The following is a 16593-nucleotide window of genomic DNA, read 5'->3' as shown; positions in this document are numbered from 1 at the left end:
GGAAAGATGCAGCGCAGGACCCAGGCAGGTGGGACAAAGCGCAGGACCCAGGCAGGCAGGACCCAGAGCAGGAAAGATGCAGCGCAGGACCCAGGCAGGCGGGACAAAGCGCAGGACCCAGGCAGGACGCAGCATAGGACCCAGGCAGGCAAGAAACAGCACAGGACCTAGGCAGGCAGAATGTAGCGCAGGACCCAGGTAGGCAGGACAAAGCGCAGGACCCAGGCAGGCAGGACACAGCGCATGACCCAGGCAGGTAGGACGCAGCGCAGGACCGAGGCAGGCAGGACAAAGTGCAGGACCCAGGCAGGCAGGACGCAGCGCAGGACCCAGGCAGGTAGGATGCAGCGCAGGACCCAGGCAGGTAGGACGCAGCGCAGGAAAGATGCAGCGCAGGACCCAGGCAGGTGGGACAAAGCGCAGGACCCAGGCAGGACACAGAGCAGGAAAGATACAGCGCAGGACCCAGGAAGGCGGGACAAAGCGCAGGACCCGGGCAGGCAGGACAAAGCGCAGGACTCAGGCATGACAAAGCGCAGGACCCAGGCAGGCAGGACAAATCGCAGGACCCAGGCAGGCAGGACACAGCGCAGTGCACAGGCTAGCGGGACAAAGTGCAGGACCCAGGCAGGCAGGAGGCAGCACAGGACTCAGGCAGGTAGGACGCAGCGCAGTGCACAGGCAGGCGGGACAAAGCGCAGGACCCAGGCAGGCAAGAAACAGCGCAGGAAGGTTGCAGCGCAGGCAGTACAGGGCACAGGCAGGGCAAAGTGCAGGCAGGACACAACACAGGCAGGCAGGACGCAAGCAGGTAGGATGCAGCACAAGACAGGCAGGCAGGACAGAGGCAGGACACAGCGCAGGATACAGCAGAAAAAGCAGGCAGGATACAGGCAGGGCAAAGTGCAGGCAAGACACTACAAGCACAGGCAGGATACAGGCAGGCAAGACACTACAAGCACAGGCAGGATACAGGCAGGCAGGACACTACACAGCACGGGCAGGATACAGGCACAGGCAGGACACTACACAGCACAGGCAGGATACAGGCAGGCAGGACACTACACAGCACAGGCAGGATACAGGCAGGCAGGACACTACACAGCACAGGCAGGATACAGGCAGGCAGGACACTACACAGCACAGGCAGGATACAGGCACAGGCAGGACACTACACAGCACAGGCAGGATACAGGCAGGCAGGACACTACACAGCACAGGCAGGATACAGGCACAGGCAGGACACTACACAGCACGGGCAGGATACAGGCACAGGCAGGACACTACACAGCACGGGCAGGATACAGGCACAGGCAGGACACTACACAGCACAGGCAGGATACAGGCAGGCAGGACACTACACAGCACGGGCAGGATACAGGCACAGGCAGGATACAGGCAGGCAGGACACTACACAGCACGGGCAGGATACAGGCAGGCAGGACACTACACAGCACATGCAGGACACTACACAGCACAGGCAGGACACTACACAGCACAGGCAGGATACAGGCAGGCAGGACACTACACAGCACATGCAGGACACTACACAGCACAGGCAGGACACTACACAGCACGGGCAGGATACAGGCACAGGCAGGACACTACACAGCACAGGCAGGATACAGGCAGGCAGGACACTACACAGCACAGGCAGGATACAGGCAGGCAGGACACTACACAGCACGGGCAGGATACAGGCAGGCAGGACACTACACAGCACATGCAGGACACTACACAGCACAGGCAGGACACTACACAGCACAGGCAGGATACAGGCAGGCAGGACACTACACAGCACATGCAGGACACTACACAGCACAGGCAGGACACTACACAGCACGGGCAGGATACAGGCAGGCAGGACACTACACAGCACATGCAGGACACTACACAGCACAGGCAGGATACAGGCAGGCAGGACACTACACAGCACATGCAGGACACTACACAGCACAGGCAGGATACAGGCAGGCAGGACACTACACAGCACATGCAGGACACTACACAGCACAGGCAGGACACTACACAGCACAGGCAGGATACAGGCAGGCAGGACACTACACAGCACATGCAGGACACTACACAGCACAGGCAGGACACTACACAGCACAGGCAGGATACAGGCAGGCAGGACACTACACAGCACATGCAGGACACTACACAGCACAGGCAGGACACTACACAGCACAGGCAGGATACAGGCACAGGCAGGACACTACACAGCACAGGCAGGATACAGGCAGGCAGGACACTACACAGCACAGGCAGGATACAGGCAGGCAGGACACTACACAGCACGGGCAGGATACAGGCAGGCAGGACACTACACAGCACATGCAGGACACTACACAGCACAGGCAGGACACTACACAGCACAGGCAGGATACAGGCAGGCAGGACACTACACAGCACATGCAGGACACTACACAGCACAGGCAGGACACTACACAGCACGGGCAGGATACAGGCAGGCAGGACACTACACAGCACATGCAGGACACTACACAGCACAGGCAGGACACTACACAGCACAGGCAGGATACAGGCAGGCAGGACACTACACAGCACGGGCAGGATACAGGCACAGGCAGGATACAGGCAGGCAGGACACTACACAGCACGGGCAGGATACAGGCAGGCAGGACACTACACAGCACATGCAGGACACTACACAGCACAGGCAGGACACTACACAGCACAGGCAGGATACAGGCAGGCAGGACACTACACAGCACATGCAGGATACAGGCAGGCAGGACACTACACAGCACATGCAGGACACTACACAGCACAGGCAGGACACTACACAGCACGGGCAGGATACAGGCAGGCAGGACACTACACAGCACATGCAGGACACTACACAGCACAGGCAGGACACTACACAGCACAGGCAGGATACAGGCAGGCAGGACACTACACAGCACATGCAGGACACTACACAGCACAGGCAGGACACTACACAGCACAGGCAGGATACAGGCAGGCAGGACACTACACAGCACATGCAGGACACTACACAGCACAGGCAGGACACTACACAGCACAGGCAGGATACAGGCAGGCAGGACACTACACAGCACATGCAGGACACTACACAGCACAGGCAGGACACTACACAGCACAGGCAGGATACAGGCACAGGCAGGACACTACACAGCACAGGCAGGATACAGGCAGGCAGGACACTACACAGCACAGGCAGGATACAGGCAGGCAGGACACTACACAGCACGGGCAGGATACAGGCAGGCAGGACACTACACAGCACATGCAGGACACTACACAGCACAGGCAGGACACTACACAGCACAGGCAGGATACAGGCAGGCAGGACACTACACAGCACATGCAGGACACTACACAGCACAGGCAGGACACTACACAGCACGGGCAGGATACAGGCAGGCAGGACACTACACAGCACATGCAGGACACTACACAGCACAGGCAGGACACTACACAGCACAGGCAGGATACAGGCAGGCAGGACACTACACAGCACGGGCAGGATACAGGCACAGGCAGGATACAGGCAGGCAGGACACTACACAGCACGGGCAGGATACAGGCAGGCAGGACACTACACAGCACATGCAGGACACTACACAGCACAGGCAGGACACTACACAGCACAGGCAGGATACAGGCAGGCAGGACACTACACAGCACATGCAGGATACAGGCAGGCAGGACACTACACAGCACATGCAGGACACTACACAGCACAGGCAGGACACTACACAGCACGGGCAGGATACAGGCAGGCAGGACACTACACAGCACATGCAGGACACTACACAGCACAGGCAGGACACTACACAGCACAGGCAGGATACAGGCAGGCAGGACACTACACAGCACATGCAGGACACTACACAGCACAGGCAGGACACTACACAGCACAGGCAGGATACAGGCAGGCAGGACACTACACAGCACATGCAGGACACTACACAGCACAGGCAGGACACTACACAGCACAGGCAGGATACAGGCAGGCAGGACACTACACAGCACATGCAGGACACTACACAGCACAGGCAGGACACTACACAGCACAGGCAGGATACAGGCACAGGCAGGACACTACACAGCACAGGCAGGATACAGGCAGGCAGGACACTACACAGCACAGGCAGGATACAGGCAGGCAGGACACTACACAGCACAGGCAGGATACAGGCAGGCAGGACACTACACAGCACGGGCAGGATACAGGCAGGCAGGACACTACACAGCACATGCAGGACACTACACAGCACAGGCAGGACACTACACAGCACAGGCAGGATACAGGCAGGCAGGACACTACACAGCACATGCAGGACACTACACAGCACAGGCAGGACACTACACAGCACAGGCAGGATACAGGCAGGCAGGACACTACACAGCACATGCAGGACACTACACAGCACAGGCAGGACACTACACAGCACAGGCAGGACACTACACAGCACAGGCAGGATACAGGCAGGCAGGACACTACACAGCACATGCAGGACACTACACAGCACAGGCAGGACACTACACAGCACAGGCAGGATACAGGCAGGCAGGACACTACACAGCACATGCAGGACACTACACAGCACAGGCAGGACACTACACAGCACAGGCAGGATACAGGCAGGCAGGACACTACACAGCACATGCAGGACACTACACAGCACAGGCAGGACACTACACAGCACAGGCAGGATACAGGCACAGGCAGGACACTACACAGCACAGGCAGGATACAGGCAGGCAGGACACTACACAGCACAGGCAGGATACAGGCAGGCAGGACACTACACAGCACAGGCAGGATACAGGCAGGCAGGACACTACACAGCACGGGCAGGATACAGGCAGGCAGGACACTACACAGCACATGCAGGACACTACACAGCACAGGCAGGACACTACACAGCACAGGCAGGATACAGGCAGGCAGGACACTACACAGCACATGCAGGACACTACACAGCACAGGCAGGACACTACACAGCACGGGCAGGATACAGGCAGGCAGGACACTACACAGCACAGGCAGGACACTACACAGCACAGGCAGGACACTACACAGCACAGGCAGGATACAGGCAGGCAGGACACTACACAGCACATGCAGGACACTACACAGCACAGGCAGGACACTACACAGCACAGGCAGGATACAGGCAGGCAGGACACTACACAGCACATGCAGGACACTACACAGCACAGGCAGGACACTACACAGCACGGGCAGGATACAGGCACAGGCAGGACACTACACAGCACAGGCAGGATACAGGCAGGCAGGACACTACACAGCACAGGCAGGATACAGGCAGGCAGGACACTACACAGCACGGGCAGGATACAGGCAGGCAGGACACTACACAGCACATGCAGGACACTACACAGCACAGGCAGGACACTACACAGCACAGGCAGGATACAGGCAGGCAGGACACTACACAGCACATGCAGGACACTACACAGCACAGGCAGGACACTACACAGCACGGGCAGGATACAGGCAGGCAGGACACTACACAGCACATGCAGGACACTACACAGCACAGGCAGGATACAGGCAGGCAGGACACTACACAGCACATGCAGGATACAGGCAGGCAGGACACTACACAGCACATGCAGGACACTACACAGCACAGGCAGGACACTACACAGCACGGGCAGGATACAGGCAGGCAGGACACTACACAGCACATGCAGGACACTACACAGCACAGGCAGGACACTACACAGCACAGGCAGGATACAGGCAGGCAGGACACTACACAGCACATGCAGGACACTACACAGCACAGGCAGGACACTACACAGCACAGGCAGGATACAGGCAGGCAGGACACTACACAGCACATGCAGGACACTACACAGCACAGGCAGGACACTACACAGCACAGGCAGGATACAGGCAGGCAGGACACTACACAGCACATGCAGGACACTACACAGCACAGGCAGGACACTACACAGCACAGGCAGGATACAGGCACAGGCAGGACACTACACAGCACAGGCAGGATACAGGCAGGCAGGACACTACACAGCACAGGCAGGATACAGGCAGGCAGGACACTACACAGCACAGGCAGGATACAGGCAGGCAGGACACTACACAGCACGGGCAGGATACAGGCAGGCAGGACACTACACAGCACATGCAGGACACTACACAGCACAGGCAGGACACTACACAGCACAGGCAGGATACAGGCAGGCAGGACACTACACAGCACATGCAGGACACTACACAGCACAGGCAGGACACTACACAGCACAGGCAGGATACAGGCAGGCAGGACACTACACAGCACATGCAGGACACTACACAGCACAGGCAGGACACTACACAGCACAGGCAGGACACTACACAGCACAGGCAGGATACAGGCAGGCAGGACACTACACAGCACATGCAGGACACTACACAGCACAGGCAGGACACTACACAGCACAGGCAGGATACAGGCAGGCAGGACACTACACAGCACATGCAGGACACTACACAGCACAGGCAGGACACTACACAGCACAGGCAGGATACAGGCAGGCAGGACACTACACAGCACATGCAGGACACTACACAGCACAGGCAGGACACTACACAGCACAGGCAGGATACAGGCACAGGCAGGACACTACACAGCACAGGCAGGATACAGGCAGGCAGGACACTACACAGCACAGGCAGGATACAGGCAGGCAGGACACTACACAGCACAGGCAGGATACAGGCAGGCAGGACACTACACAGCACGGGCAGGATACAGGCAGGCAGGACACTACACAGCACATGCAGGACACTACACAGCACAGGCAGGACACTACACAGCACAGGCAGGATACAGGCAGGCAGGACACTACACAGCACATGCAGGACACTACACAGCACAGGCAGGACACTACACAGCACGGGCAGGATACAGGCAGGCAGGACACTACACAGCACAGGCAGGACACTACACAGCACAGGCAGGACACTACACAGCACAGGCAGGATACAGGCAGGCAGGACACTACACAGCACATGCAGGACACTACACAGCACAGGCAGGACACTACACAGCACAGGCAGGATACAGGCAGGCAGGACACTACACAGCACATGCAGGACACTACACAGCACAGGCAGGACACTACACAGCACGGGCAGGATACAGGCACAGGCAGGACACTACACAGCACAGGCAGGATACAGGCAGGCAGGACACTACACAGCACAGGCAGGATACAGGCAGGCAGGACACTACACAGCACAGGCAGGACACTACACAGCACGGGCAGGATACAGGCACAGGCAGGACACTACACAGCACGGGCAGGATACAGGCACAGGCAGGACACTACACAGCACGGGCAGGATACAGGCACAGGCAGGATACTACACAGCACAGGCAGGATACAGGCAGGCAGGACACTACACAGCACAGGCAGGATACAGGCAGGCAGGACACTACACAGCACAGGCAGGATACAGGCAGGCAGGACACTACACAGCACAGGCAGGATACAGGCAGGCAGGACACTACACAGCACAGGCAGGATACAGGCAGGCAGGACACTACACAGCACATGCAGGACACTACACAGCACAGGCAGGACACTACACAGCACGGGCAGGATACAGGCACAGGCAGGACACTACACAGCACAGGCAGGATACAGGCAGGCAGGACACTACACAGCACGGGCAGGATACAGGCAGGCAGGACACTACACAGCACGGGCAGGATACAGGCAGGCAGGACACTACACAGCACAGGCAGGACACTACACAGCACAGGCAGGACGCAGCGCACACCGGGCCGGAGCTTTGGGAATATCAGCGGTACGTAGCTCCATATCCGTCCTACCTGCAGAGCAGCGCAGCCTCCACTGCCTAGCAACCGAGAAGTAAACTACGCCGGGTTCCCATGGCGACACGAAAGTCAGCAGTTGCCGTGTCGTAATTCCTGCTCTGCTTCGCACAGGATTGTGGGAGGGCGGTTGGTGCCGGTGATTTGTTATTTTCGGTATTGTGCCTGCGGGGAGCTGTAGAGAAAGTGGTCGGGCTCCACATGTGCCGCCTCTCACAGCATGGACTGTATATACCTCCAGAGCACAAGCCGGAGGGCTGCTGGGAATTGTAGTTCTACAGCCAGCTGGTGGAGATCACTGCTGTATTGGGATATTAGGGGATTATAAGCAGTGATGATAGGTGACCGGTGGTCCTTGTGGGACACCATGACGTTCTCCATATTTATCAGTTGGACTTTTTGATCACTTTTTATTTCATTCTTTTGTGTATCAGTAGAATGAAACCGGCAATGTCTGTCTGCGTGTTTTTGTTTTGTTCTTCTCCCTTAGTCCCTATACGGGGCAGTCACTTGCCCGATCACTGATCTAATGGGCTGCAAGATATCAGATCCGTCAGATTTACACGGACAGTCGCCCGTTACTCCGGCTTACAGGCCACCGCAGCGGACTAACCTGAAGGCCATTAATTGGCCTCTGATTGCCATGACAACTACTGGAACCACACAGGGTGCCACTAGAGCGGGAGCCCACGTCCTACAATAACCATCTAGATATCGCTGTTACTAGTAACAGTGGGATCTAAGGGGTTAATCGGCCACAAAGGGTGCCATACTGATCATGGCCATAGCAGCAGGGGGTCAGCTTTGATATACAGCTGGTAATAGGGCCACCGCCATCATCATGCTGCACCCCACACTTGGCCCTGATGAAATAACTAAGGCTATGTGCACACGATGCGGATTGTGCTGCGGATCCGCAGCAGTTTCCCATGAGTTCACAGTACAATGTAAACCTTTGGGAAACAAAAATACGCTGTGCACATGCTGCAGAAAAAACCGCGTGGAAACGCAGCGGTTTACATTCCACAGCATGTCACTTCTTTCTGCAGATTCCGCAGCGGTTTTACAGCTGCTCCAATAGAAAACCGCAGTTGTAAAACTGCAGTGAAATCCGCAGAAATCCATAACAAATCTGCAGCAAAAACTCCTTTTTGCCCTGCAGATTTATCAAATCCACAGTGGACAAGAATACGTGTGCACATAGCCTTATACTCCCCGCTCGTGTTGGCGCCATTCCTGCGGTGTCAGCAGTCACGTTCCCAGGGATCTCCTGTGGTTATGACACGTGATCCCATTGCCCAATCAGCACTGGCGTCACTGGCCCCGCCTTCGGACAAATCGATCATCAAGAGGAAGTGAGAAGAGACACAGCCTTGACTTCCTCTTGATGTGCGATTTGTCTGAAGGAAGAGCCAGTGCTGATTGGGCGCCGGCATCACAAAACCTGCACAAGAGCCCTGGGAACATGTGTGAACACTGTCGGAACAGCGCCGGCACGGGAGGGGAGTATAAGCTTTTCATTTTATTGGGGCCAAACATTTCAATCAAGAAAGAGTTGTCCTAGTAGTAGACAACCCCTTTAAGGTGTTTTCTGGGAAGTAACCGCCCGCTGTGCTGTCAATGTAAGATGGATATCAGGAAGGGGTTAAGACCTCACAATAACCTACCCTCAGCCTCCACTCTGACACATGGGGCTCCGGTATGATGCCATAGTGTGCCCCTCCTCCCGCTTGCTGTCCCAAGGGTGACCGGGAAGCACCAATGCCAAGCGCCCCAGGCGAGTCTCAGGGGTCACATGGAACCTGCATCTGTGAGACCCCCCCCAGGTTGGAGACCACTGCAGTCCAGTCTGTGGAGGGAATTAATCTTTCCTCTTCTATTAGGATTATGCCATATTTGTGCCTTGTTCTGGCATTTCTTACATCTGACGTGTCTATGTTGCTTTTCTGCCTCTGTGCCATGATCACTTTGAATCTTTAGCTATCAAAATCGGTATAGAGTCTAAGGTGCAACTCAATTATTAAATCAGACTTTTTGAAGACTCGCACATTTTTGTGCAATGCCAGTCTACTTCACAAGTGTAAGGGTATGTTCCCACGGTCAGTAAACGCTGCGGGAAGGACGTTGCGTACCTCTGCAGCTGCCAGATGTTACAGCATAGTAGATGGGATTTTAAGAAACCCCATGTCCACTATGCGTGCACCGATGCCCGCAGATCACCCACGGAAACGGACATGCGGCGCCTCTTTACAGATCGCAGCATGGCTATTCATCTTGTGGATACGCTCAGTCTCTGCAACATAAATCTCACAGTCCAATGTATTGGATCAATCTCACCCATACAATGTATTGAGCACGGCGATTCGGCACGGTTCAATGAACACATGCGGAATCACCCGCTTTCATGTGCCAAGTCCAAAGCGCTGCCGATTCCTGACCATGGGCACATACCCTTAAACTTTTTTTTATGTTAAAGTAAAACAATCACCACTCGTTGGGAGAGGGGGTAGAGATTGCATTACACCTCCGCTCCATACTATGGGGTCATTAATAAGAAAAAAGAGACATTTTATATCCTGCATACAGGGAGGTCTAGAAGTATGTAGCTAGTATACGTAATTTAGTGGGAATTAGCTTAATGGAATGATAAAATAAAACTGATAATTATTAGTTTTATCGTATCATTCCATTACACCAATTCCCGCTAATCTAGATTGGAATACCATCTGCTATTTATTATATGTCATTTAGCCTCACAGTCCCCAATATAATAGATTTGATACAAAGCTATCAAAATGAAAGGTGCTTGACCTGTAGCTTGTTGAGTGGTTTACTAACAATAGTACATGACCCTTTAGAGAATTATAGCTTTTTACACACACAAACATCATTGGGCATCCGGAATGCGCTTTCATAGTACGGTGCAGCCCGACATTATTTTGTCAAATGAGGGCGATAAAGGTTCAGAGATTAATACCAACTGTTTAATGTGAGAACTGTCTATACAAATATCGTCACTGCAGGTGAAGGCTTCTTTAGGCTGGATACAGATGTCCATTTTTTTCCCCTCGAATGTGAAAAACCGGACCAATTTTTCACCTGTGTTCTGGATCATACTTTCATCAGTGATTTTCTTCTATACCAGAAAAATAATTCCAAAGCTTCTCCTACCTCTTTCAATTTTGTAACACAGAAATGACCCCATTCATTATTTTCAGACTTATAGACTTGAATGGGTGAATTTAAACTGTGACTCGGATCGAAATTGGGCAGGTCTCCATGACACGTCCGCAAAAAGACGCAGACGTGCGTGCAGCCGAATAGACTATAATAGGTACATGTTCAATCACTGAGTCAACAAAAAGCAAAACATGGCCATGTGAATGGCCCAATAGAATATAATTGGGGATGAGCGGACCTGAACTGTAAAGTTCGGGGTTCGTAGCAGACACCTAGTTTTTGTTGATGAACTTCGAACACGGAAGCGAGAAAGAAATTTTGCAGCATCTCATGTGTTTTTTCATAGATTTCACGAGCCATTATGCTATTCACATTTCATGTATCGCACATTCCCTTGCTTTAGCACAATTGAGTGCAGCCATTTATCTATTTGCTATGTAAGTTGTTTTTGGTTATGCACCAGTTCAGTCTAGTCCTCTGTTCAGTCAGTTTACCGTTACTTTTCCACTGTACGGGTGCACAGGAAATACCGGTAATTTTGAAAATTATTTTGTCCTAATACTTGTGTTCCCTCCTGTATTTTCATGGGACAAGATAGAAGACCCAAGGATGCAATCTACAGCAACCCAATAACAGCAATATATGCTAGTGTCAGCAGAGATTTCCGAACTCGGAGTCTTGTGGCACAGAGACAGCAAGGATGTCAATGAAATAGATGACACATACTGCAACGTTACGATGTTTCTGGCAGCTCTCAGATTCTGTATTTTCAGCTAAATCTCCATACTGAGACATTTTACTAATATGTCCAACAGTCACTTGACTATAACCTAAGGAAAATACATTGATTGCACTAAAAGGAGAAGCCTTGATTCTAACCGGAAGGGTTTTTTTTTTCATGAAATTCTAGTTTTAATGCATGTTATGATTGTTGTGCAGAACATAAAATGGCTTTAAAATCCACGTGTATGTGGACACTATGAAAAGTTCTGTTACTGCAACTGATTGCATCAGTATAATAGAAATTAATACCAGCAGATTTATAGAGAAAAAAAACTTAAACTTTTTTTTATTTCATATTCCACTTGTATACATCTAGGGATGAATACAAACTGCATTTGTGTACTTTGCTAAAAGTATATACTGGAAAAATATTCCACACACTGGTATTCAATAGCTGGAGGGTAAGAGTATGTTCTTCTGGCTGGTACACCTGCATACTGGTGACAAAAGCTCTGCGTCAAGCAAGCGGTTAACAGCTAACTAAGATGTATGATCATCGGGCAATCAAAGCCTGGTAGTGCTCAGATGAATTATGGGTAGCGAGTTGGATCAACTTTTATATTACTGATATATTATTATTTCAAACTGTGGACAATACCAGCACATCTAACCTTCATCTGCCAGGAGTCGATGACTCTCCGTAGTCTAGGAGAAGGAAGTGTTGGCCAACGACAGCATATGAATGCCTATATTCAATGCAGACAAAGCAAGTTCACTTAAAGGGTTGTTCGGTCTTAGGCTGTGCACCCACGTTAAGTTTTTTGTGCCGCGTTGTTTGCCGCAGCGGAAACGTTTAAAAACCGCATTCCCATGCAGTTGCTATGGGATTCCGCAGTTGCTGTGCCCATGCTATGGATTTCCCCGCTGCGGAATCGCATAGTGGTAAAATCCGTAGCATGTTCATTATTTCTGCGGAATCACGGCGATTTCGTCTCCATAGGATTGCATTGAAACGCTCACTTTACGCATGTGGCTATGCCCACCATGCGTAAAGTGAACGCTTCATGTGCGGATGGTACCCAGGGTCTCTGCAGGAGAGGAAACTCTCCTTCAGGCCCTTGGGAACCATATTCATGTAAAAAAAAAAAAAAAAAAGAAAGAAATCAAATAAAAAAAAATAGAGATATACTTACCATCTGATGGCCCCTGGAGTCCTCCCGCCTCTCAGCGGTGCACGCGGCTGCTTCCGTTCCCGGGGATGCATTGGGCAAATCACCTGAGATGACGTCGAGGTCACGCGACCATGACGTCACAAAGGTCCTTCGTGCAAAGCATCCCTGGGAACGGAACGCACCGGGAGCACCGCTGAGAAGATCGGGGGCCGTTGGAAGGTGAGAATAACCATTTTTTTTAAAATTATTTTTAACATTCTTTGTTTTACTATTGATGAGGCATAGGCAGTGTCAATAGTAAAATGTTGGTCACACTTGTCAGGCACTATGCTTGACAAGTGTGACCAACCTATCAATCACTTTTCCAAGCAATGCTTCAAATCACTTGGAAAACGCAAGCATTTTGTAAGCTAAAAACGATTGCAAAACGCTTGGGTTGTGCGAATTCCGCATGCATTTTGCCAGCGGCAGGGAGTTGCGGAAATGCGGATATTTCTGCAGCATTTCTGCAACGTGGGCACATAGCCTTAAACTACAAGTCTGCAGTCACACTATGTGACTACAGACTTGTGAATCCTCTCTACGCACACACTGCACACTATGTGGATTCACCAGAGCGGGGGAACGGCGGTCATGTGATGACAAGAATGAGATGGGCATACTCCCAGCCACATTCAAACTAGAATGTTTCCGGCCTCACTCAGTACACATGCAGTGAGTGACGCAGTGCCACGTCTAGTCGGAATGTGACCAGAAGTATGCACATCACAACGTTCGGTCACACGATCGCCACTGGCACTGAATCCTCGCCGTGTGCGATGTGAAGATTCACAAGTCATACATAATAAATATATATATATATACATATATATATATATATATATATATATATATATATATATATATATATATATATATATATATATATATATATATATATATATATATATATATATATATATATATATATACACACATACATACATATATATACAGTACAGACCAAAAGTTTGGACGCACCTTCCCATTTAAAGATTTTTCTGTATTTTTATTACTATGAAAATTGTAAATTCACATTGAAGGCATCAAAACTATGAATTAACACATCTGGAATTATATACTAAACAAAAAAGTGTGAAACAACTGAAAATATGTCTTCTTTTCTAGGTTCTTCAAAGTAGCCACCTTTTGCCTCGATGACTGCTTTGCACACTCTTGGCATTCTCTTGATGAGCTTCAAGAGGTAGTCACCAGGAATGGTTTTCACTTCACAGGTGTGCCCGGTCAGGTTTAATAAGTGGGATTTCTTGCCTTATAAATGGGGTTGGGACCATCAGTTGTGTTGTGCAGAAGTCTGGTGGATACACAGCTGATAGTCCCACTGAATAGACTGTTAGAATTTGTATTATGGCAAGAAAAAAGCAGCTAAGTAAAGAAAAACGAGTGGCCATCATTACTTTAAGTAATGAAGGTCAGTCAGTCCGAAAAATTGGGAAAATTTTGAAAGTGTCCCCAAGTGCAGTTGCAAAAACCATCAAGCGCTACAAAGAACCTGGCTCACATGAGGACCGCCCCAGAAAAGGAAGACCAAGAGTCACCTCTGCTTCTGAGGATAAGTTTATCCGAGTCACCAGCCTCAGAAATCACAGGTTAACAGCAGCTCAGATTAGAGCCCAGGTCAATGTCACACAGAGTTCTAGCAGCAGACGCATCTCTACAACTGTTAAGAGGAGACATTGTGCAGCAGGCCGTCATGGTAAAATAGCTGCCAGGAAACCACTGCTAAGGACAGGCAACAAGCAGAAGAGACTTGTTTGGGCTAAAGAACACAAGGAATGGACATTAGACCAGTGGAAATCTGTGCTTTGGTCTGATGAGTCCAAATTTGATATCTTTGGTTCCAACCACCATGTCTTTGTGCGACGCAGAAAAGGTGAACGGATGGACTCTACATGCCTGGATCCCACCGTGAAGCATGGAGGAGGAGGTGTGATGGTGTGGTGGTGCTTTGCTGGTGACACTGTTGGGGATTAATTCAAAACTGAAGGCATACTGAACCAGCATGGCTACCACAGCATCTTGCAGCGGCATGCTATTCCATCCGGCTTGCGTTTAGTTGGACCATCATTTATTTTTCAACAGGACAATGACCCCAAACACACCTCCAGGCTGGGTAAGGGCTATTTGACCAAGAAGGAGAGTGATGGGGGCTACACCAGATGACCCGGCCTCCACAGTCACCAGACCTGAACCCAATCGAGATGGTTTGGGGTGAGCTGGACCGCAGAGTGAAGGCAAAAGGGCCAACAAGTGCTGAGCATCTCTGGGAACTCCTTCAAGATTGTTAGAAGACCATTCCCGGTAACTACCTCTTGAAGCTCATCAAGAGAATGCCAAGAGTGTGCAAAGCAGTCATCAAAGCAAAAGGTGGCTACTTTGAAGAACCTAGAATATAAGACATAATTTCAGTTGTTTCACACTTTTTTGTTAAGTATATAATTCCACGTGTGTTAATTCATAGTTTTGATGCCTTCAGTGTGAATTTACAATTTTCATAGTCATGAAAATACAGAAAAATCTTTAAATGAGAAGGTGTGTCCAAACTTTTGGTCTGTACTGTATTATATATATATATATATATATATATATATATATATATATATATATATATATATATATATATATATATATATATATATATATATATATATATATATATATATATATATATATATATATATATTCAACTATTATTTCCGTCTGATATTTAATTACTATTTTTCAGACCACAATATGTGTTTTCACTGAAGTTGACATATTAAAATATAAAAAAAAATGCAAATAGTTTAAATGATACTTTTACTGACATCATCAAAATAAGCCAAACACTTAAGTCCAAATCTGGGAATGAATAAGCAGTCTGCGCAGGCAGCATCAAGACATAGAGCGAGATTTTGCTGAAAAAACTGATGTACAAATTTGTGAGAACAGAATCAGTATAACTACAAAATGATTCCATTAAATTCCTCCTCATTAGGGCTTAGATGTCCCATCTGCAGTCTTAGCCACTGATCGTCACCTGTGTATATGCAAAGATTGTTGTCAATCAGTGGTTAAGACTATCCCAGGAAAGAAATGAGAAATTACTGATTTTTTCCCACAAGCTATCGAACAATCTACTCGGCAAATCCTGCTTTATAAAGTGATGATGGCACATTAGACTCCATCTTCACAGCTACTCCTCTATCAGTCTATGTTCCAAAATGTAAACCAGGGAGAGCACAACTTGAACCTTAAACACGTAGAATCTTCATCTTTTTATTGGAACGATTTTACACCTGAAACGTAGAAGAATAGGCATAATATAAGATGTAGCTTCATGCACAAGGGAATAGGCAGACACATTGACAGTGTTTCAGTTGAGGAATAAAAATGCTTTTGAGCGAGTTCATTTTTGCTGATTTCAGGTATTAAGAAGTAAATGCATTAATAATATTAAGTAGCTACGAATATGATTTTTCATTCTTTTAATAAATGTTCCCCTGAAGCCATCCTTTAAAAGGGTTATTCCCAGAATTGCATTATTTTTTTTTTTTTACAAAGCATAGTGAATAATAAAATATATACTGGTATTATCTTATTGTTAATCTACA

At 49.8% G+C, this 16593-nt stretch overlaps 2 protein-coding genes across 2 annotated transcripts in view; both read right to left on the bottom strand.

Annotated features, from left to right (window-relative positions):
- CFAP251 (cilia and flagella associated protein 251) overlaps nt 1–7891 on the bottom strand; it is a 179216-nt gene extending 171325 nt beyond the window's left edge. Inside the window, exon 1 of the mRNA XM_069755502.1 lies at nt 7863–7891. The gene's annotated coding sequence lies outside the window, so the exon portion shown is untranslated. The remainder of the gene's footprint in view (nt 1–7862) is intronic.
- A 7891-nt stretch (nt 7892–15782) lies between these two features.
- Nucleotides 15783–16593, bottom strand: part of PSMD9 (proteasome 26S subunit, non-ATPase 9) — a 35396-nt gene continuing 34585 nt past the window's right edge. The window contains exon 6 of the mRNA XM_069755496.1: nt 15783–16278. Within this exon, the coding sequence (XP_069611597.1) occupies nt 16251–16278 (28 nt within the window). The 3' untranslated portion in view covers nt 15783–16250. The remainder of the gene's footprint in view (nt 16279–16593) is intronic.

This window comes from Ranitomeya imitator, chromosome 1 (genome assembly GCF_032444005.1).
Source record: "Ranitomeya imitator isolate aRanImi1 chromosome 1, aRanImi1.pri, whole genome shotgun sequence".
Taxonomy (NCBI): domain Eukaryota; kingdom Metazoa; phylum Chordata; class Amphibia; order Anura; family Dendrobatidae; genus Ranitomeya; species Ranitomeya imitator.
This window is presented reverse-complemented; position numbering and strand designations above follow the sequence as displayed.